A 24,703-nucleotide genomic window follows, 5' to 3' on the forward strand; every position below is an offset into this window, starting at 1 on the left:
GTTATGTATGTTAACCATATTGAAGGAGAGGTGGGGTTATTGATGTAAATGACAATCTGACTGATCAATTAGTAGATATTAGTCATGACAGCTCCTAGGTGTGTCAATAATTAATGGCCATTAAAATTTTAAATGTTGTGAAGTGGTGAACTTCAAACTGACATTCTGGGAATGAACAGCAGTCAGGTTCATATCATGCCTGTGAACTTTTCAGATGTTTCTACCTGGACACTTGAGGAAACAAAATTTTAGACCATATCAGGGGCATGTGTGGCCCTCCAGACTTTGTCAGCCTACAACTTCCATCAGCCTAGCTGGGGCAACCAACAGTAATGCATTTATAAGAGTGGTGATTCTATGACTTCTGGAAGGTCAAACATTGTCCACTCCCAAAGCTAGATGGACCTCTGATTTGTTCTAACCAAGTAATTACTAGCTGAATAAAACTGTTTGATTACAGTTCCCTCCAACAGCTCAGTTTCTTGAGTTCTATAGATACCAGTTTGACCAATGACTGGGAACTGTTTAATGAGCCCCTTGCTTCACCTTTTTGTCCAGTTTTAAAAGGAAGCAGCTATTCCAATTCAAGATTGAAATGCTGAGGTAACCTTTCTTGATGTTATAGATTAGATGTCTTGGGCTTCATGTACATGAAAGTTGCCAGTTTAAAGTTCAGAATGAGACAAGAGGATATTTTCTTCCTTAAATAATGCCATCATATTTTCAGCAGGGACACTCTCTGCAAGGCTGCATATCAACTTATTTATTTATTTAAAATATTTTTACCCTGCCTTTCTTCTTGAAAAGGACCCGAAGAAATGTGAAGAAGCAGCACTCTACCAAATGCACCTCATTTGCTCCTCTGCACAAAAGAAACCTCCCAGCTAGCACTGGGGAAAGCACAGGAAGCTCAAACAGACCTAGGCCCAGCTAGGTCTCAAAGCCTTCCACCTTTCTCAGGTGAGTTACTTTTCGGTGTCTGAAAGGAGTCTGTCTATCAGGTAGAACTCCTAAAATGGAAACCTATAGGATTTTTTGGCCAAGAAATCTGAAAATCCCATCTCTAATTCTGATGCATCAAAGTGAATCAACACAGCTAAAATGGAAAACACTCAGTGTAGATAAAATTTGAAGGCCTGCAAGGGCCTCTCTCTGTTTCCATAAGGGAAGGCAGTTAGACAGAAAGTACAGTGATATGATATGTAAAAGCAGAACACAAAATAGTAAATGTTACAATAGGCATTGGACAGAAGTTGCACAGAATTGTAAAAAACAAAAAGTAACTCTCATGAGTGTGTAGTTCTTTTTAAAATGACCATAAATAAGAACACTACCAGACACCAATATTTTTCCTTTTTTTGTAAAGGAACCACACGGTCTCATTCAGCTTCCTAAAACAAACCTTTATGTTGACATTATTTGTAGCCAGGAGAAATATTTGGGACAGCAAGCAGCAGTCACATCTTCCCCTCTGCTGTTACCTGATTTATTTCTACTTCTGCATCAGCCTTGAGTACAGAAAGGCCAATTTATAACTCTCACACCTGCACTTCCAGACAGATTTATCATTCACATATTAGAGAGCTCTTTTTTTTTAAAGTCTTTGGAGATATCCGTGTCTGGTTATAAATTAAGAGACCCGAGACTTCTGAGACTTGGTGGTTTTCTTTCATTTCTTAAAAAAATATTGATTGTGTGAAGGAATGATAGATTGATTTCTCAATGCCTGTTCCCTAGGTCTGTGAAAAGGAAGGGATGGGGGTGGGAAATCCTCAGGGTTTCCTTGGAGACTGAGGCTCATGGCACATAGCGCAAAGATACAGACACAAACCAATTTCTACTTCGTCCCATTTCAGAGTCCCAATGGGGGATGGATAGCACAGTCACATTGTTTCTTTTCATTAAGAACTCCCCAGTACAGTAAAAACTAAAATGCCAGGGAATATATATTCTGTGTCACCTGGCTTTCCCCCCTCCTCAGACATACTAGTTTCTCTATACAGAAGAATATCTTTTTCTTGCATATGGTGGAACATCTGTCATTTGTATCCTCACATGCAGGGTTGAAGTGGTAGAAGGCAACCACAGGATTACTGTTTCATGTGTTGTTATGTCTAAATTACAGTTGATAAGACTGAGCCTGAAAACACCTAAGGGAGAAAACTTTCGCTTCATTCCTGTCGCACCTGAGGCCAGTGGAATGCACATATGTACTAGTGATCTTCCAGTATGTGTCTTGGCCATCCTGCTCACTTGGAACTGTAACTGCATCAAAATGTTTCGGGGAGGGGAGTGGTTGTGAGAGTACCAGGGAGGAAAAGGTGCTTTCCAAATTTACCCTTGTAGAATATTGCACAGCCTCCCTTTCTTCATCCTCTCCTGAAGAAATGTCCAGATGTCCCTCTAAGAAGTCGCCTTCCACAAATTTGACAAATAGTGCAGAGTGCTGAATAAATCCATGTGTGCTCAGCCCATCCCCAGCTTCTTCATCCCTAGTGGCTCCACCCCAAGATCATTATACTTTGGACTGACAATTATGCTTAGAAACCTATAGAGTTCAGAACATGGAAAATCCAGATACAGCTTCGAAAAGCTACTTTGGGGGGAGTACAACTTGCAGAATCCACTAGCCAACAAAAGAATTGTAGTTCAATACAGTAGTGTTTCCAAACGGCGTTCATCCAAATGCACACATGCTCTCTCCCTTCACATCTCCTACCTAATATGCACAGTAATGTGGTGCATACTCCTCTTCTCCTTGTTTCTTTCACTACTGTTTCACTCAAGAAAGGGCAGATGACTAAGGAACAACAACAAGGAAGAAGAGCAGGTCTAGAAGTATCTGGGACTTGGTGTTCTGAGTTAGGCCTTGTCACAGGCCCAACAAATCTGACCCTTAATCTAGGCCCCAAGCATGAAAGGTCCCTAGAGAGAAACATACACCTGAAAGAGAATGTGATCACCATGGTGGTAAGTAAGGAGGAAACAAGCACTCAAAACTGCCTTTAGAACAGGAATAAAGAGTTGGGGTTGCGACATAATACAGTTTCTTCAAGGCTATATCATTTCACGCTGCAAGCTGAAGAATGCCACACGCCAATGCCAGACATTAGAAAAACATTTCACACATAAAACAGTAAAGGACCAGAAGTTCTAGCTTTTTCCCTATTGTTTTCTTATGGCAGAAGGTTCAGAGATTTAAATTCCCTCAACATTCAGAAACAATATGACTCGGCAACTGATTCACTGCACTGACCACTTACTTATTACTGCCTTGGATGGTAGTATTAGGAGTATGAGTAAAAGGAGTAGTGGCAATAGTAACAGTAGTAACAGTACTAGATGTTTCATGAATTAAAAAGAGCCATCAGCAGATGCAACAGAAATGAAAATGAAGTTAACAGAAGAATTTGGACGGAGATCAACATGTAGAGAAACCAGGAAAACTGTCTTCTCCTGCCAGGAAAAGAAGTCATGACTAGAGAACTGAAAAGACCCACACACTGATTTCATCTAGCAACCAAAGAGCTCTGCTGTTTGCCTGGAGCATTACAGAAAACTCAGATGAAACTGAAGTTAATTAAGTCCACTGGGGGTAGCTTTGGGATATGCAAGTAAATTAGATGTCCTATTTATTCACATGCTGGCTTAGGGTGAAGAGAGCAGATGTAACATTTGTAGTTGGCCACATCATCTTCAGTTCAAAAGTGCCCTTTCCTCATTCAGAACGGGACAGATTGGGGACAGCTTTTCTGAGAGCTACAGAGAAAAGCTACTGATTCACAGATGGTTACGATGCTTACCTCCAAGGCAGTTTTGAAACTTCTTTAAATTGCTCATATGCCTTAAAATCGCAACTTCATCACAACAGAAAGACATGAAAATGCAAAGGTGCGTGAAATGCTAGGGGGAGTGGTCAACATATGCAAAGCATAGATAGTGAAGCAAAACATTTGGCTGGACTACGATTTGAGTGTTGCAATGCACATCTGGTTGGTAAACTGATGGTAGGCCAGGATTACACTAAGAGATAAAGAATCTTGTACTTTGACCTTACATGCATGTGATGTTTTCAACAAGGGTATGTGAACAAAGTATAATTTGTTCATCCAGCAAAAGCTGTAATTTCACTCTTATTTTCTTAAGCATAGATACAAAATCAGATGCTGTCCTTTTGTAGGTAATCAGAAGTACCTTCTTAAGCCTTCTCAGACTCAACATTAAGACTGTCTGTTCCAGGGTAATGAATCTGGCCATTCAGATGCTGTGTGACTTCAGTTCCCATCAACCCAACAGCTTAGTTGTTAAATGAGGGAGCAGTAAGTCATCAACATCTGGAGGACAACCGATTGCCCCTCCCATTTTTTCCAACACAGACTCACTTCTTTTAACATTTTTTTAAATCATGCAAATAAAGTTGCATACAATCAAAACATAATCATGATTGTACTTGTATAAGACTGAAAATCTCCTCTAATTCTTGTCAAAGCAGGTACAGTGGTGGCTCAACTTACATCCTGACATATGACCATTTCAAGTTGCAACCAGCTCTAGCCGCAAAATTTTGCTTCTACTTGCAACCGGAGGTTCGAGTTACAACCAGAAAAAGGCAGGGGAAGAAGGCGGGGAATTCAAATTGCTAACCGTTGGTGGCGAAGAGGCTGCTTCTTTGTAGCACTTTCGCCCCAATGGTTAGAGTGGCAATTTCCTGTCAAGACACATATGATATTTCTCCTGCAAGCATAATCCTCCTGCAAGGATTTGAGCCAACATGCTTAAGATTGCAGCCCCACTAGTTATCATGTCTTGCTCACATTTTCTTTTCCAATCTAATTCAGTATGATTATGAGATCAACAAAGTTTGTAGGTAACAAATTACAAATCCATTGTAACTCTGTTCCCCTCCCGTACAGTAAATAAAGTTTCATTTCTAAAGTAACATAATAGGTAATTGGGAATTATGTTACTTCTCAGTGTGGTAGAATGACTAACTTTCCTAAATACTTTCGTACATTACTTGTAGAGGACATTTTAAGGCATGTTTACATGGATTTTGAATTCTGTGTTTTGTTTTGTTTTTTGCTCCTGACATCATAAGTTTTTTTTCTTAATAATTAAGAAGTAATGAGTAAAAAAATAAGCAATGTAATGAGTCACTTTTTTTTTACAATGGCATTGGCAATACATTGCTGTTGTTGTTCTTATTGTTGTTGTTGTTGTTGCATTTTGCAACAACTTACCTAATACATTATAGTTAGAAGTACTGCTGGAAATTCTAGAAATGTTTGTTCTCAACCTCCAGAAGTCCAAGAGCTTAACTTACCTCGACAAAGATGAAGCATGGGATGATGGAGTAACTTCGCTGGGTGTTGTTCCCCAAAGCCATTTCTCATCACAGCTCTACAGGTTAAGAGTGCCCAAAGTTGTCCAAGGCTGGCAAGAAAAGAAAGCAAGATTATTCAAACAACAAGAAGTTAGAAACAGATTACTTGTTCTTGCTATGTGATTTGTATCTGCAGTATAGTATGGTGACACAGTACGCTGGAAAACAAATGTAAATATTCAAGACTCTTAAATTTTATAGGCACTGGAAGGTGCCTTACATTTAGTGAAACCAGTAGCCTGTGTATTCAGGGCTATCTATTCTGGCTATGAGAGTAGTCATCCAAGGTGTGTTTTAACTCTGTTATGTGGTGTCTCAGTCTTTAGAAGCAACTGGTAAGAAGCAAGTTACCTGCATTTCCTTTTTTCTAAGCATGTAATGTAACTTGTAATTGCTATATTACTTTTAAGGTGAATAAACACTTAAGTTACATAGGTATAATAAATAACACCTACATACTTTCAAAAGTTATAGTCTAAAATTTCAAAAGCACTTTGACAGGGAACTTCCAGATAGCTCAGTGGTTTAAGTCTCGGGCTGTGAAAGCAGAGGTTGGGAGTTTGACTCCCAACAGTGGCTTCTTGATAGGGGTTGGACTCGATGATCCATGAGTTCCCTTCCAGTGCTGCAGTTCTAAAATAATTGGCAGATTTTTCAGGTTATTCTCAGAGTATTTCTGTTTCCAAGCCTTTTGGTAAAGACAGTGCACATTAATAATTACAACGCATCTCCCTCGAGTGGGGAAGACTGTGACCTGCCTTCCTTCGGAGTCTGCTGTGCATGTGCTCATTATGAGTGGGCCACTTCAAGATCCTTGGTCTCTCTGTTCATGGCTATTTTTAAGTCAGACCGGGCAGCCCTTCAAATGCAGGGCAGTTTCAAAAGGAGGATCACCTTCAGGCAGCCCTTCAGATAGAAAACTGTCCTCCCAAAAGATAGCATAGAGCTGAGAAGGTTGCATTTTGAGATAAACCTGTTGTGTTGACGTTACTTCAACCCGGTTGCCAATACGGTTGCCCTGGTTACACAAATAACACATTGTACTGTGTTCTACTATTAAAACTATAAAAATCACTTCTAAAGTTGAACCTGGCTCATATAAATTAGCACACAAAATGTTATCCTTTCGTCCTTTCTGGTGATTTATGCATCTTTTTCTGTCCCATGGAATGGCTATAATAGCTATGAGATCAGTCCCACAGAAGCAGGCTCTCCCTTGTCATTTCTTCCTACAACACTAGCACTGCCCTGCTGTACAGTACAACCAGGTCTACTCCCTAGTTTCAAAGAGAACAGTGGCATTAGAAGGTAACGCAGCTAGATAACACAGAGACGTTGAATTCATTAGCATGAAGCTGGTCCACTTTCACCTAATTTATCCCATGCACACCTCCTGAAAGCCCTTGAAGCACGAAGAAGGAGGTGTAGGTTACTGTCTTTTCTCTCGGGGGTGGTGGTGGGATAATACAGAGCCAAGGAATTCATATTCTGTGAACTGGAAATTAACCACAAAGGTAGTAAAGAAAAGGAAGCCACAAAGGCAAACTTCTCACCCTGAAAAAGAGTTTATCCCTAGAGGAGGAAAGGGGGAATGTGGGGAAGGAGAGGAAATTCTAATAAGCTGAGGTAGGCTGTAAGTTACTGCCTGGTTTAATAATATATTTTCAACCTTAGGCCAGAACTAGGCATTTAAGAGAAGCATAGTGGTTGATAATTTAAAGAAGCAGTGGTGGCAGAAGCACATAGCCTCACCTTACTTCCTTCTCCTCTTCCCCCAGAACAGGGCTGGGAAACTTTGGTGCAGCTCAAAATTTCTGCCCCAGATGAAGAACTGTGGTGCAAAAAAGGAACTTCAGGAAGCTTTGACTACAACTGCAGTCTAGGCAATGATAGGCTTCTTCTGTAAATTAACCTGCTGTGTTCTCCCTGCAGCTGCTTCACCCCACAATTCCTATACCTTTAAGAGCTGCTTGATCAAGAAAATGTAAACATGGGGTTTGAGTCTTCTTTTTCCACAAAGAGTGAAGGCATAAAGATGAAATGATGTGCAAAGATTTACTTGTTAAATTTCTGCATGGCAGGAAGCAGCAATGCCAGGAAAAACTTGGCAATATCATCTGCATGCTGGGTGAGATCTATTATTTTTTAAATTCATTTTGTTTGCAATAGCCTGCAAGCAGGAATTGATTTATTTTGTGAGGAAATGAAATGCTTACAAGATAAGTACAGCAATGTTGTCTGAATGAATCATACTGCAAATGGTCCTAACCAATGAAAATAATGGCAGCTAAAATCATTTCTTTGCAGCTGGCTATCAAAAGGTAATAAATGGTGCTTTGTAGATGAAAAACTTAATTGCTGTGAGACACTGGGGAAATATTTTCCCCATGTATAACAGATGTACTATGGTAATCCTCGGACCACTTACCTGAAAATAAGCTCCATTGAACTCAATGGGGCTTAATTTTGAATAGATACGCCTAGTGTACAGCAGAAGAAATCTGTAAAGGATTGATTACTGTGATTTAGATGCATGGAAGGGACATGGTGCCCTTGGCTTCTCTCTGTGTACCTGAATATCACCTTCAAGTAGCAATGCCTGCAGGTTCCCTCCAAACAAAAGGGAAATGGAAGTACTAAATTGTCTGCTCCTAATTAGCCAAAGGGATCTTTTTGCATCAAAGGCAAATTTGTGGTATTCCAGTGACAGCAGCACTTACTAATAAAGAACTAAAGTGTACAGGAAGCGAGCCCCAAGATATAAACACAAATGGTAGGAAGGATCTGAATAAGATGCAGGGGCAAACATTTCTGCCACTTCATTTCCTGGCCCTGCTCCTATTTTTTTTGAATAGCAGCTTGATGCACAGGATTGTAGCAAGTTGACTTTCCACACCAGTTTTCCCATCTTAACCAAGGAGAGGCTACATCCACTGATTTGTCTTAGGTCCACTGGCTATCGGGGGGGGGGGGGGGGGAGGAACAGAGCTACTAAACTCCATGACAATTCTAGTTGATGATTCCAAATCAGGGGTTCTCGGGAAGAGTATTTACAGTACTTCATTAAATGTGCCTGACTGATCTTTAATGTTCCCCATTTCTTCATCCCACCCCTTACCCCATTGTCCAAACAGTGTAAGACTTCAACTGGTACAACCACTAACAAACATAGACGGGTACCAAGAACCTTCCATGACAAAATATCCTTCCTGGAAGGCATGATTTATTTTTAAATCAACATGGGGGAGGTACATTTCAGTGCAACGATGCTTTTCAATGTGCAGCCTGCATAATTAAATTGTACACTTCCCAAAGAGTGCTTTAAGCAACATGGGGCGGTAGGCTAGAAGCTGCAGGATCACTCAGTATTAATCAGAAGAAGTGACTTAAGCAGTCTCCGTTGGAAGCTGTCTCACACCATGTCAGGCAATTAGTCCACCTAGCCTAGCATTATTTTTACTGGAACTGGACAACCTGCTGAGAGTGTGCAAGACACAGCCTTTGTCTACCTTTGCCATGACTCACGAGCCTCTCCCACTGAAGCGTTCCTACCAGAGTAGGCAGGAAACAACCCTCTCCTCAGCAGTAAAGGAAGAGAAGAGCATTGTGAAAGCAGGTATCACCTTCCTGAAACTATTGGTTTGGGTTTTTTTTCTTTTGTTTTGGAAAAATTATTATTATTTTGGACTACAGATACCCAAAACACCCAGACAGTGTGGCCACTGGCTATACCACACTGGGTTTAGCAAAAAGGAAGGGGAGCTGTTGCTGCCTTTCCTTTGCTAAGGACGCAAGAAAAGGCACCTCAGTCGTGCCTCCTGCTGCCTCCACCACAGGAGGGGACAAGGCAGAGACTGAGCTGAGCCCCTCAGTCTCGCTGGAGGTGGTGATTGGGCGGGTGGTGGGGAGGCAGGCATCAAGAGGCACCGGAGCGTGTAAGAATGCTCCTTCGCTTCCGTCTCTGCCTCCTGCTCCTGCTGCTGCTGCCTCAGTCACGGAGGGGACAACCCATGAGCTCTGAAAGAGGCAATTGGGCGATAGCAGCAGCAGCAAGAGGCACCCGAGCGCATGCGCACGTGACTGATTCCTTCCATTTATAAGACGACCCTCAGTTTTTCCTCTGATTATTTTAGGAAAAAGTGTCATCTTGTACACGGTAAAATATGGTACATTTCAGGACTAAGACAATACCTAGATTCCCCAACCTGCACAGGCATTGGGCATACTAGCTCAAGAGATTCGGGCTGTTTTAATCGAAAAAAGTAACTTTTCCAGGCCATAAGAAAAGGTGTACACCAAGGAATAAGGTTGATCACAGTTCTGCAACTGGGAAAGCATGGATTGGCACAGAGTCTAAGAAGGCAGCAATTCTCTATAAAGGCCTCGCGTTTCGCCAAGACATTTCCACAGTTACATTGCAAGCTGAGTAAACGTCTCTCCTTGTGTATATATTCCCTGATACTATCAGAGTATAAAGAAACATTCACTTTTAAATCTCCATGTGGTTTCACAACCCATGCACAATAGTTTAGGAACACAAAGGAAGTAATGGATTCCCTATACAAGAACAAGTAGCAATGAGGCTCATGCACTGGCATCCTGTTCCTCAGTTCTTTCACATCAACATGGTGATCAAAACATTCTGCTTTTCATTTTAAAATACAGTAGGACTGTGGGATCAGTGGTGGATCAGTTTCAAGCCCTCTGGCCCATGGCTGTTGGAAAGCGTAATATAGCATAATCCTTGGTTCCCTTTAGCGGCTAGTTCTGATAATATACCTTCTGGGTTTTTTAATTTCGTATTTTCAGGCAGCTGATGAATAAAACTGTGGGTACTGATCCTGTGGATACAGTCATACTGTCATCACAGTTTCCAGGTATGCCCCTACCTAGAAAACATGTGGCTTTCCACAGGCTGAAACAGAGAACATGCAAGCCAGAAGATCACAACACAGATGTTCTGAGAGTAGGGAGCCACAGTTGACTGGTATGACTATAATGATGGTGTATATCTTTCTCAGTAAACACATTATTTAATGTTTAAAGCAGAGTACAGGGCCAACCTGTGTTCTACTGTCATTTAGCTGAATAAGATGGTTGCTCATGGTAACAGATATTGATAATGATGGTAACATCATTGATAATGATGGTGCTGTTATCTGTTAAGACAATGATTCTCAATACAGTAAGTGCTATAGACCAGTGGTTCTTAACGTGGGCGATAATGCCCCCCAGGGGGTGATTTCATTTTTCAGGGGGGCGGTAGAACGAAAAGGGGTGGCATGGGGGCGCTGGAGCAGAAGGGGAGCAGTAGGGGGGCACTGGAGCAAGCCAAACCTGCTAAGATGGCTGCAGCCTTTTTACAGTCTGCATGAATATATATTTGCCTCCAATCTTAATTTAGCTTCAGAGTTTTTGTCTTGAAATTTTTAGTTCCTGTATTGTGGTTTGTTTTTATGCCCTTTTAATATTTCTTTTTGCATCTTAAAATTGGCTTGCAACTAAATCATTAAATGTTACTTTTTGGGGACATTTCATTTTCTTGGAATTGAATTTTGTTTTCAGGGGTCATTGGATTTAAGTGGAATAAATAAATAAATAAATAAATAAATAAATAAATAAATAAATAAATAAATAAATAAATAAATAAATAAATAAGAAAAAGGGGGGCGATGATAACTTCCTCAATGGCTCAAGGGGGCGTTTCTTTCAAAAAGGTTAAGAACCACTGCTATAGACCAGCAGTCCCCAACTGTTTGGGAACTGCAGACCGGTTGGGGGGGTTCCATGTGCGGGGGGGCAGGGGCACCCCCGTGCTTGTGAGTTGGTGTGTCATGCTCACGGACGGGCATGTCACACTCACAGATGGGTGCGACACACTTGTGTGCATGAGCACAACCCCCTGCAAGCACGACACAACCCCCGCGAGCGCATGTGCACGGGGGGGGCGGAGATCTGTCTCGCGGCCCAGTCCTGGGAAGCCAACGGACTGGCACCAGACTGCAGACCAAGGGTTGGGGACCCCTGCTATAGACAGCACTTACCTAGATAGCAAACAGTTGTCAAAACATTTATCAAGAATTCCCTCTCTCTCTCCTCACACTCCCATGTTCTCTTGCAAGTGTGATCTGCTGTCTCCTGTTGATCCAACATCCCACAAATTATCCACCTATGACTTTTAGGCATAATTTTGGAAACTTGATATTTCATCTAATCTCCCTCCTTTTCTCTGCCCACCACATTAACAGGTTAATGTCTTTCTTTAGAAAAAGCGGGCTTTTTGTTTCTGTCATAGCAGGATTCAGGATCTTTGCTACAGAGACATGAGATATAAAAAGGTGAGAATGAATGGATTAAAAAACAGGAGCAGCAACCGGAAGTCATAAGATAGAAAAGCAAGCAGTCTCTGTCTCCCTCTCCCCTTTTTTTTCATTTCCGTCATGGAAATGAAGCACCTCCATTTTTCTCTTGTGCTACCAAATGTGACACATGATCCCCAGAGAGACTCTTTCAGCAGCACCTGGCAGAGGTCTCTGCCTGTAAAACTAAACTAGTGAATCGGGTCATGTGTCAAAGGCAAAACTGCACAGCATATAATCCACATCACGTCCCCATTTCCCATACCCCACTCCTCCCACAAGACAACCACATAGAGGCATCTGCAGTTTGATTATTGAAACCAAACATTTGGCAAAGCTTCCCCCAGAACAGAGGGACTGCCTCAGGGAATCAGAACCATGCCCAGGCTGCTCTGAAGAATCTTCCCTCTCACAGGTCACTGGTACACAGCATCAGTGAAATTACTCCATTGTTCTACTAACAGTGAGGGAAAGGGAGTGCTGGAGCCTATTCTTATGCCTTGTTCCCTATTAATAGCACCTCTTATTTGCTGCGTGAGGCTACCACCTCACTTTGCCATATGCTAGAAGGGGGAACCTGTCAAATGACAGAAGCTGTGCAGTGGCTGGGAGTGGACGGTGAAGGATGGATAGCTGTTTTCCATCAAACCGATAACCAACAGTGAGTGTTCAACAGTTTGCATGGTGATACATTCTGATTGTTTCACTGTATTTGGCATGAAGCATGTGCCAAATACTTTGTATGTTCAGTGCATAGGATCATCTTCGATCCATATCAGAAGTACCTTAACTTGATTATTTAAAGGCCAGAAGCCTGTTGGCACAGCTTCACATGCATGAGGCTGATGAGGTCACCAGTCATGAGTTGTGGCCTTTTATCATTAATTAAAAGTTTCCTATCCCCCCCCTCCCCTGCAAACCCTAGGTTCTGAGGCACCCCAGGGATCGCTTTCAATCTGAGAACGTTTTGCTGGCCTTGAGATGGGAGGGGACCTTTAATGTTAGAAAATTGCTGCTGGTGGTCCCAGTGTTGGTCCTGATTGAGATTCCATTTCACACTGAGCCGTGACACCCACTGGCCACAATTCTTTTGATGAGTTACATGTGCGTAGGTTAAACTACATAACTCACAGCTGTGAACTGCCACTTACAAAACATCAGCAAGGTTATGAAGTGCATACCTGAATGAACAGGTACATGCCAAGTAATGTGAGTGGCAATTCACTAATTCATCCATATGAATGTATGGTCCTTACCTACCTTTCCTACCTGAGGTGTATGACCACCAAAATGACAACCACCCCCAAACTGCATTACCAAGCTCGAGGTTTCCATTTAAACAGTAAACAGGGACTTCTGGATTATCACTTCTATCAAACTGGGTGAACAGCCAGAGCTCCTTTTTACACGGCTGGTTAAAAACTGTCACAGCCAAAGCCCAATTTTACACTAACTTTGTATGAATGCCTCTGGTGAAACATGCACAGCCTTTTGTTATGTCAGTGATACCACCCAAACAACGTATCCCAGCACTGACCAGCTGCATATGTGTGTATAATGTCTTGTGACTGCTATCTTCAAAAAGTAATAAGTAGGATTTGTAAACCAAATCCAATTTATTTAAACACACACACACACACACAAGGGAGAGGGAGGGGGAGAGAGAGAGTTACAAGTTATCCAGTTCTTACTATATAACCAAAAGTTATTTTACTTTACTCCTCACTCTCTTTACAGTTTATATATATTCAAGTCATTATATTGGGAGAAAAAGATGCTTGTTTTACACAAGCTCCTAAGTGACTTCTCTAGTTCAAGGAGAGGCAAGACCTCAGGGCTTGGAGGTTTTTTTGTTTATTAATTCTCTCAGTTATCGCGGTGTGTGTGTTATTTTCCTGCCTGTTTTACAGAAAGGACAGAGAGGGTGATGGCAACATTACTTCTAAGTAAGGGAGGGAAAGATCTTCATAGTTCCCAAGGGAAAAAGAACAGGGTTAAACAAGCTGAAGCCCATTGTGCAGAAAGAACCATAATAGCAATATAGATGCTAACTAAACATCTGTTGCCAGTCTGATGGCTTGCTGACAGCTCAAGTTGGTCAGCTGATGTTTCATCAGTGGGAATCAACAGCAGATGTTTTTCTGACAGAGGGAATCTCTTTCCAGCTTCTCACCTTCCAGAAGGAGGAGGCTTGAAGCCTGGAATCAATCTGCAATATGAAATTGGGGCAAATCAGACAGAAAAGAGAGAGAGAGAGAGAGAGAGAGTGTGTGTGTGTGTGTGTGTGTGAGCAAGTTCTGAATTTGCAACCTTTGGGCAGGAACGCTCTCTAGGGGTCCTGATGTACAATGAGCAGCTGTGTTGTCTCCTGAAGGGGTATTTGTGCTCTGGTGTCAATGAATACAAAAATAAATAAATAAATCTTGACATCACAAGTCTCCTTGATTCAAAAGAAGCTAAGCCACGTAGAGATGTTACAATATCTCTTGCTGCTCAGTATGAGCAATTCTTTGCAAACATATCAGCCTGAGTGAACAATTTTATACTAGAGATGTCTGAAGAGGGAAAGACTAATAATGGAACACAGGAAAACACTATTATTACTCGGCACAACAGCTTCTTCTCTACTGCTAGTCATTTAACTAGGGTTGCAAAAGGGAGGATTGTTCAAAATTTCAGCCAAAAGAGTTTCAGGAATTCTTTTCAAAGGTTTACCTATAGATTAGTGTTTTCTCAGGGTGGTCTGGGTGATCCTGTGGTTCTACCTGTGGGACTGGTTATATCTAGACTTGCGGAAGGATACTGAAGTCAATATTTATGTGTGGCAGGCCATTCCTGTTCCATCAGCAGTCCCAAATAACCACACATAAAATGTTCTATGTCACATATTTTCAGCTAAGCAAATTTATTTTTCAAATATCATCAGATATATTTTGATGGTGGTGGAAATATATTTTCACCTAGCAGTTCTTTAAGGCAAATAAGTAACTGTTTACCAAGGAAAACTGAATCAGCATATGATGACTAAAGTTCTGTACTCTACTATGTGCTATTATTGGTTGTTCCTGCACACTTTTCAGTTAGAGGCTGCAACAGCTTCTCAAGGGCTAGAGACCAATCTGAACCCTTCAGGTTCATGGGTGCATGTGTTTCACTTTTGGTACACCAGCAGCAGCTACCCTATTCTCCAGCTATTCTCACTGCAATGCTGGAAAAAAATGCATGCTATAAATAGCAAGCCAAATGTCTCAACAACCCAAAAGCTCAGAAGTGGGATGATAGTATCACAGGCTACAATCCTGTCCCTTACACCAGTTATAGTTAAGCTCACCAGCAGAAATCTCAGTGGCTAATTACTGCTAGTTAAGATGTCAGTGGTTATATTTCCTATTGCACCTGGGTTACGTGACTTCAGCAGGTAACAAGAAATACAAATACTGACTTCTTAACTAGTGACATTTTGCCACCAACGTTTAGGCCAATAGGTTTTTAAAAAGCAAAGCGTGCTGCTTATATACCACCCCATAGTGCTTCAAGCACTCTCTGGGCGGTTTACAAGTTAATTATGCAGGCTACACATTGATGCCCTAGTGAGCTGGGTACTCATTTTACTGACCTTGGAAAAATAGAAGGCTGAGTCAACCTTGAGCCGGCTACCTAGGACTGAACCCCAGGTCGTGAACACAGTTTTGGCTGCAATACAACAGTTTAACCACTGCACCACGAGGTCATAATTATTTAGTTGGATTTGGGTCAAAGAACTTGATGGCTCTATTCAATCCTTAATGTCCTCAACATGCAAAGGAAGGAGAACATCCCACCCCCAACCTGCACTGTTGCTTTCTTCATGCAATATCTGAGGACTCCAAAAAGCACTTCCTGCTCAAGGCTTTCCACTTAAGCAACAAACCTAGAAAATGTCTTCAGTTTCCTTGGTAATAATCAAATGAATAAAATGATGACTATCTTCAAAGCAGGTTGAGGAAACCAGGTACTTTAGAGCCTGAATAGGGCCAATGATATGTACGCATTTTCTAACAATCTGAAATACAGAATACCAAACAGTGGCTGGACAATCACCTCCATATGAAAACTATCCAATACAGATATAGTAAATACTGTATGTATTTTAAAAGCAGGAACACCTTGTCGGAAACACAACTGGAGAAAAAGAAAGCATACAGCAAGCACAGATGGAGAAAGTAAGATATACTATGAGCATCTGGCAATGCCCAGTTTCCACAATGATGGACCCAAATCCTTCCCCCATAAGCTACAATTGCAATAAGAACACAGGGGTCCAAATAGTTCACAGATAAATAAAGCCTGAAAAGTTTGTCATCCTCAATATTAAAGCTTTGCTCAATGACCCTGATTCACCAAGAAATACTTGTGTGCTGTCAAGTCAGTTCTGACTTACGGCAACCCTTTTGCAGGGTTTTCCAGGTAAAGACTACTCAGAAGAGATTTAACATTCCTGTCTTCTGGGGGTGTCCTGGGACTGTGCAACTTGCCCAAGACTACACACAGGCTGACTCTTCCCAGAGGAGGAACAGCAGCGAATTGAACTTCCAACCCAAGTAACTCGCTGAGCTATCCAGCCAACTATTAAAAAACAAAACAAAACAAAAACAGATGCCAATAAATATAAAGAAGATGGCTAGCTAGCTAGCTAGCTAGCTAGCTAGCTAGCTAGGAAGGAAGGAAGGAAGGAAGGAAGGAAGGAAGGAATCCATCAAACCAAGGCCAGCTTTACTTTTGTACCTCATTTAACAGCAGATGCTAGAGTAGGAAACAGTGGTGAGACAGTTGCCAGTCTCCCTACCCCCACCCCACATGTTGAGCTAGATGGGAGACACTATTTTGTCTCCTGCCCCACCTAAGGCAACAGAATGATCTGGGTAAACTGTTCATGGAGCCAACCTCTCCCACACTACTATAACCTTCTTCAGAGGTTTGGAAAAAATCCAGGCAATAAACAGCAAGCAGGATATCTCACGAATCAGAGATCATGAAAGAATGAAGGCAAGGAACGAGGCTGTGACCTTTCCTTAGGGAATAATAAGCCAGAAAACTTCTCAAGAGGGTAAGGATTTGTATTTTTATTTTTCAAAAGAGAATCTGACCAAACCCTTGGCGGTGCAACTGTGTTAATCCATTAGCCTGGCACAACTCCAAGGCAAAACGAGAGAGCAAAATAAATGAGATGCAAAGGAATGGAAATTATTTGCTGAAGGGCTTCCTTTTCTGCAATTTCTTCAATAAGACAGAACTTTGCTCTACCAAGTCTATGCTCTGTCCCTACAGTCCAGGTGATGGCATCCCAGGCACCATAGGATTTCTTTAGACTCACCTGTCCAACAGAGGACCAAAAGGGCCACTTGCAGACAGAGGAACGGTGTTAGGGTTTGTTTGAAACTCTGGGCAGTTCCTCCTTTTTGGCGGGAAATGATGACTGAGGCTTTTCTGAAATATCAACAACTTTATTAACGTTAACACTTGGAGATTCTACAATCACTTCTATCAGGTCAAAACAACTCATATTGGACATTTGTCTATAACTTGATGACATAAACTCAGTTTGTAGATGTGGAAAACTCACTGGGGGGCTGGACCAAACCACTCCCGGTCCGTAGGGTTCCTCAGTTGGGTGCATATCATCCCACGACATGGATGCTGGCTCCAGTCCCCTTCTGGGTCATTTTAGGGTCATTTTATCTTTCAGATAAATTCCACTTAATCCAACCATACTTACTTTTGAGTAGACATTTATAGCACTGCACCATTAACTGACTTCTTTAAAAGAAAGTAACTAGGGGGAAGGTTTCTGCACATGCTCAGAAATAACCGGTCCATATATCGTTTTCTGAGGAAAGGTACTTTGACAAGGCAGGACATAATTCTGTTACTGGTATTATTACATAGTATTATTACTAGTTACAGTAGTTTCATTACTACTCTTAAAGTAATTCTAGCAATAATAAAGTTTACCAACTTTTTAAAAAAATTAAGTTGCGCATATACAGCACTTTCTACATTAGCTTGGTGGCCCTTTCAAGAATTCTAACAATGAATAAAGTCAGGTGATTGTTACCATTCTACATGTGAACATTGGACTAAAGGTACCCCAAGGAAGAGGATTATTTAAATGTAAACCAGTTGGGACAAGCTGTAAGGGAATGGCTGGTTGAATTAAAAGCCACATTTAAGGCAGTGTAAAACACACTTTTAAAGTACCTTATGGAAAAAAGCACAGCACTGAGATGGTAAGATTGACCCAAAGCTCATCTGAATAAAATAGTCTTTAAGTGCCAGCCAAAGAACAGGGAGACAGCTAGATAGGTAATTCTAGAGCCTAGAAGGGTCCACTGAGAGTGTCTTCTTAACAGGAACTATTGATAGTTCATGAATCGTTCATGACTGAAGGTGGGGAGGCAAAATGACAGGGTAAGGTATTTCCTGAGCATGACTCACCCTTAGCCCTTCAAACAATCATACTTTGCAGATGCACAACACTGAGGTGAAGAGATAAGCAATAAGTACAAGTGGAAGTACATCAGGGATGTTTATTTTTCACTTCCTCTTTATCCTGGCTATTTTTAAACTGTGTGGAATCACAAATCCTTTCTACCCAGATCAATTAGAAAACCCAGATTCAAGTTCCACGTTCCTCTGGCCTAGAAGAAACTGAGTAACTGAAAGAGACACTAGAAATCCATCAGTGTTGCTGCTTCCCACATTCCAAATGGTTAAAAAGTGTTTCTTTTCATCTCGTATGAGGGCATGTGTGCAAACCAGAGTAAACATTTGGTCTAGATTGGGGGTGGGTGAGTAGAAATGCAATAAAATAAAATAAACAACTTGAGACAAAATTCTCCAGCATATATTCAAATTTAATCAGTACAGCTGTTCGCAGTATGAAGAGCACTATGTTATATATGCTTGCTTTGTAGCTGTTAAAGATTAAGACATTTTAGGGGCAAAAGAGGTGGCATCCCTAATACATAAAGCTGGACTTTAAAGTACTGAGCAACCAAGGCTCTCTTCTTGGGTAGGCAAATCTGTTAATTTCATTTTCCCTCTCACATTACATTTTTTTCCATCCCAAATATGAATAAATTTTTAAATTTCTGGAAATTCTTATGAAAAGCAAGTGAAATGAAAGCGTCCCCTAGCTGTCAAGGGCAGAGTTAGCATTAATCAAGCACAAAAAGAGACTGATAGAGTGTGGTGGTGTTCAAGTTTATTGTATTAGCTAAAAGCCATCACAATTGTTTAAAATACAGATACAGTGGTGCCTCGCTTAATGATTACTGCGTTAAACGACGAAATCGCTTTATGACGAAGTTTTGCGATCGATACTACGATCGTAAAACGATGTTCCTATGGGGAAAAATTGCTTAACGATGATTGGTTCCTTGCTTCAGGAACCAATTTTTCGCTAGACGACGATTATAAAACAGCTGATCGGCAACTCTAAAATGGCTGCCCGCTGTGCAAAATGGCTCCCTGCTGTGCTTTAGGATGGATTCCTTGCTTTACAGGCACCAGAAAATGGTCGCACTATAAAGCAAAGCGTGTTGCTTATATACCGCCCCATAGTGCTACAAGCACTCTCCGGGCGGTTTACAAGTTAATTATGCAGGCTATACATTTGCCCCCCCCCCCAGCAAGCTGGATACTCATTTTACCAACCTCAGAAGGATAGAAGGCTGAGTCTACCTTGAGCCAGCTACCTGGGATTGAACCCCAGGTCGTCAGCACAGTTTTGACTGCAGTACAGCGGTTTAACCACTGCGCCACAAGGATCTTCGCAAAACGAGCAGGTATTTCACCCATTGGAATGTATTGAACCGGTTTTCAATGCATTTCAATGGTTTTTTTTTTAATTTCGCTTGACGAGGATTTCGCGTAAGAGTTATTTGAACGGAACGAATTATCCTCGTCAAGCAAGGCACCACTGTATGGTCAAATAAAATCATGATATAATCAAAGACATCTAAAATAATAAGAGACCCTTCATATCTGGGAATCTCCCACACAATTGATCACAATGGCTTTCAGAAAATTAGCTTGAATATTTCTGGCTGCTATTGCAAACAGCGCTATTCTATATGTAACCTAAGGGTATTTTTTTAACTTTCCCAGCCCCAATGAAGATGGTTATCCAGTGCATGGCTTTACTCCCCATGTCTGTAGGAGACTCCCTATTGGTAATGCTAACAAGCAAGCAATACATATTCAGGCACTGAATCATTTGTTCCTTCCAGTCTTGAATGAAATTACTCGTCAATAAATACAAGGCATTTATTCACCCATCTGTCACATTCTCTGACCCAAAGTCGGTAAGTCATTAGCTTCCCATGACTCCACATTGCCTTTGAGAGGCACTGCTGGTAGCCTGGTGACCCATGCTTAAAGAAGAGCCCAGGCTCATCTGCTCCGCCATTTGGAGAATTATGCAGTCAACCCCCAGTGTCGAACTGTCATATCAGTCCTACTGTAGCTTTCGCTAAGACCCTGGTAGTTGATCCAGACATGTCTTAATCCTATAAGTACTCCAAAGACTGTAACTTTTTCCAGACAGTAGTAAAACCTAAGGAAACATAAAGCTTGTCCTACATTCATCTTCCCACCGAGATCACAGCTGACTCATTAGAAACCAATTCTCCTTTTAAGTGTTCTTACATCTCCTGGCTGTTCACAGTTGCTGTAGCCCTTTATGTATGCCGATACAAAACAGCAGCCTGGACAGAGAGCAGAATCATTTTGGATCTGTATCAGCATTGAAAAGACAAAAAGTGTCATGCAAGTTTCTCTTGCTACACTTGTAATGCAAGGGACCTTTCTCTGAAGATGTCCCCCTGAACAAGGTAGACTTCTATTTGCCCTACAGCATATTAATGACAGAGGAAAACTCTGTTTCTGAATTACACACAGTCACCATCACTCCAGTGGGTTACAAGGGATCCATATTGTTTGAGGAAATCTATACAAGGTAATGTTCTGTCAGTCTGTAATGCATTCTTTTGGCTGAGAAAGTAATATGCCACCTCTTAAAAGCTGTGTTACATATTTCTGAAATCCGCAGTACAATTAGTATGGATATACAAAAGCATTTTTGCTTCAACAAATGCTTCGTGACAGCCCACAAATAGGGGTGGTGGCCATATATGCAAACCCAGAAATGAAATCTGGTCCCTCAGTTCACTGGCTAAGGCTAGAGATCAAAGAACAAGTTATTCATTTATTTTAATCATCATGCAAGGATGTAAGAATGTGTCAACTCCCTTGTGCCATCCTCTATTGTCTCATCAAGAGCAGCACATCCCTAAACATTTCACAGATTTGGCTTTCTTTCCTCGCTGTTTTCCAATCATGGGACTCATTCCCAAATATGCAGGCGGGGAACCCTCATATTCTCCCTTGTAGTATCACAAAAAATGAATGTGAAGTTGTTCTCACAGGCAATGTCTGTGTGTAGACTCGATGGACAGATTTAGCAGTGGCTTTAGAGTTGTTTCACACATTACACAGCAGCAAACCAACATGAGCTATGAAACATACTCAGCAGGGAACTGTTTTTTACTCCTACCCTACCTCATTCATAAGTATACCTGTATAGCCCATATGTTTTCAAATTGAAATCTAGTTGCATGCAGTCTTATTAACTGAATGGACCAGATTTGCTCCAGGGCTGCCCTTTGCAGATCCTTAAAATATTTATGTAGGAGAGCCACTGTGGTATAGTAGACTTTTCTGTAGGGCTTGGCTAGATGACTCAACTCTAGCAGGCTGGAGCAGGATTAACAGGGTTGCTTAAGGCCACATAGAAGTCTCATATACTATTTGATGTGATCCTTGTATTCACATGGCATATGCACCTGAAGCAACCCTATCTGGCTTGTTTCCCTTAGGAAAAGAAAGAAAACAAACATCTCCCTCCTTCTCCTCTCCTCCTCCTGGGAACAAGATTTATCAGCACTACCCTAACAGCCTTAAGAAAATAATTTGCTTTCTCCTTCTCCTCCTCCACAAAGGAGCAAGCGTTTTTAATTTCCCAATATCATTAAGTGGCCCAGCTTAATGAAACTGAGAACTTGAAACCAGATGGGAAACTTAAAGCAGCAAGCTCCGCTTTGGTTCAGTCACAGCAATTGAACATGCTGAAAACGAAGCAAAATGGGGAGTTCTTATGCATGTCTAAAAAAGAGGAGCATTAAAAGGGACCCAGAAAAGTACAGGTAGGAATGCTCTGCGGATTGGCTGGTTTGTGCTGGCACTTACATCATCCGGTTGCTGGTAAAAGGAGCAAACCAGCCCATCCCCACAGTGGCCCAAACAGAGGAACAAATGCCACATACACACCTCAAAGTGCCAGACAAGGATTCAGAAGACTTGGATGTGAATGACCGTTTGGCCTTAGAAATTCACTGGGGGGATGGCATTGGAAAAAAATGCTACTGAAATATTTCCCATACCTTGAAAACACATTTAGGTCACCGTAAGCTGAATGCCACTTGACAACACATAACTACTACAACAACAAAATATTCATGAAATAAGAACTAGAGTCACCTTGTTCCTCTGCTGTTCTCATTGGCAGAACTAAGCAAGCTCTCTCTCGCTCTCTCTCTCCCCGTGCTATAAAACGTAGATCCTAATTGTTCACTGTAGCCTAGCAACAATGAGGAGGATCTACAGTGGGCTTATCTAAAATGAGATATGATTATTTACGTATAAGTGTGTGTATGGAGCAATCTCTGTAAAAAGTTAACATGATGATTGCAGAGCTGCTTGTAGTGTGTATATTATTATCAAGGGGCTTAGGCTATAGGGCTCCTTGGGAAATTAAAAACTCAATTCAAAACTCAAGACCTGGAAAAATGAATAGCTTTAATGGAGTCAATACTGTTACTTTATTTCAAAACAACTGAGACAACAGAACAAAGATGATGTCTTTCTTATAAATGAATGCATGGCTTTGCTTAAATTCAGTGTGTCATCTGGAAAGCTCAGATCAAAATACGGCAAAGATCAAAATACTGCAGACTGCTTGATATTTTCCACATTTTTCCAGGCTCTGGGATCAAGTAATATGCAGCTTCTACAGGAAATGCACTGACTTGAAATCGTCCTCCCCTGTAATCTTGCTGGCCAGCACTAGGCCCCTTTGGTGGACCTCTCTGTTAGGTAAAGTTTCAAGAAGTATAGTTGTGGAAAGCAGCTTAATTTGTCTTACCTTTCTTTAAATTTAGAAATGTATTTTCAGTTGCTTGTCAATATATTCCTGCTCCTCTTAAGAAAAGCTGAATAAAACTCTGGGGAAAAGAAGGAACAGGCAGATCCCAAGGCATGTACGCAGATATATGCTTGCATGAATATATATCTATGCATGCAAGCATATCTGTGTGTATTTGGTTTGGCAGCGACTATGGAACTCTGTCAGGCCTCTACCAAGCTCACAGAGAAGCCTGTGTTCACAAAATCGAATTTCCTTGACTCTCTTGGACCAGAGCATCACATGTGTTGCACTGGATACAAATACTGTCAAAACTGCTGAATTGCAGTATATTAAACACGGCATATACTCTTATATTAGGATACCCCTTCACATTATTACTCTAATGATAGCCTCTCCTTGCCACTGGTCACCATGCAAATCAGAAAAAAAATGTACAGCCAGCTGAATCGTTGAAATGAAACTGCACATGAGAAATATCCCCTTGTAGAAATTTGACACAAAGGATGAAGACAGAGATGGTATGCGGAACTACTTGCTTTTCACACATACAATCTCCCCCACTGGTTTTAATCTATAGACATAATTTATTGCTTTCTTTTATTTTCTTAAATAAGAGACAACTCTTGAACTAGGCTAATATATACATTGGCCAATAGTGATCTGCTTTGCTAAAAAGTAAAAGAGCTTAGAAAGTTGTACAGTACTTTAATATTGTGATAAGCTATAGTTACAGTCCAATTGTAGTTACATTTACTGGTATAAAATTTTAAAGTCCATTTTTTCTTTCCTCTTTTCCAGAAGCAACTAAAATACAATAGGAGTACTGTATTCGCAGGAAAATAAAATTAAAAAATCCAAAAATACAGAGGAAGTGGACTTGTCCATGAAAACTCACATTAAAATATAGCAGTCAGTCTTCTTTATTGTTTTTAGTTTTCTTTTGTTTCTGCCTGGTATGCCAGAAATATATGTTTTCAAGGTCTATTACCAGAACTGGCAAGTACTATACAGTGAACCAGAAACTGTGTTCTATATGTGGTTTGCTATATCTGTGGTTTTTGGCATCTGCAGGGGGCTTGGAACCGATCCCCCATGGATACTGCAGTCCTGATGTATGGATATGTTAATTACTTTAAAAAATTAGATGCTGCAGGCTGCTGGCCTGTGGTAAAAAATATGTACTCCTCATATTTACCACATGATGACTTCAATTATCACAACAGAGCTCAAGGCAGCAGCATGAATCACTTATTTCACAATGTGACATTCTTTCTCTACCATTTTATTGACGCTCCCTCTATAGCAATAACTAAATATGTACTACACAAAAAGTGGAAAGATCTGTCATTGTGTTATTGTCCAGCATCCTGTTTCATAGCTCTGTGTGTGCAATGAGAGTGACATCACCAGCTGCAGCAGATTTTTTTTGTTAATTAAAGAATTCCTTTATGGATTCAGGTGTGCATGCAACAATATATCATTGGGTGTCAGTTGCACACATCACAAAATCAAAGAAGAAACTTTTTAATTAGCCACAACCTGACCTCACTCCCATTACGCAGATAGAGCTATACAAAGGATACTGGACCATAAATTAAAATCATGATGGAATTTAGTTATACCTCCATTATGGCAAGAAGTATCTTCTGTGCTTGAGTCCCTCTGGATATGAAGTTCATCCCCATCACAAAAGGTGGGGTGCTACAATTGCCTCAA

General features: G+C 41.1%; 1 protein-coding gene across 2 annotated transcripts in view; it reads right to left on the reverse strand.

Annotated features, from left to right (window-relative positions):
- PLPPR1 (phospholipid phosphatase related 1) overlaps nucleotides 1-24,703 on the reverse strand; it is a 149,392-nt gene that overhangs the window by 68,766 nt on the left and 55,923 nt on the right. For both annotated transcript variants that reach the window (XM_072991999.2, XM_020791152.3), the window contains exon 2: nucleotides 5,324-5,433. In XM_072991999.2, the coding sequence (XP_072848100.1) occupies nucleotides 5,324-5,386 (63 nt within the window). In that variant the 5' untranslated portion in view covers nucleotides 5,387-5,433. The remainder of the gene's footprint in view (nucleotides 1-5,323; nucleotides 5,434-24,703) is intronic.

Source organism: Pogona vitticeps, chromosome 2 (assembly GCF_051106095.1).
Source record: "Pogona vitticeps strain Pit_001003342236 chromosome 2, PviZW2.1, whole genome shotgun sequence".
Lineage (NCBI taxonomy): Eukaryota > Metazoa > Chordata > Lepidosauria > Squamata > Agamidae > Pogona > Pogona vitticeps.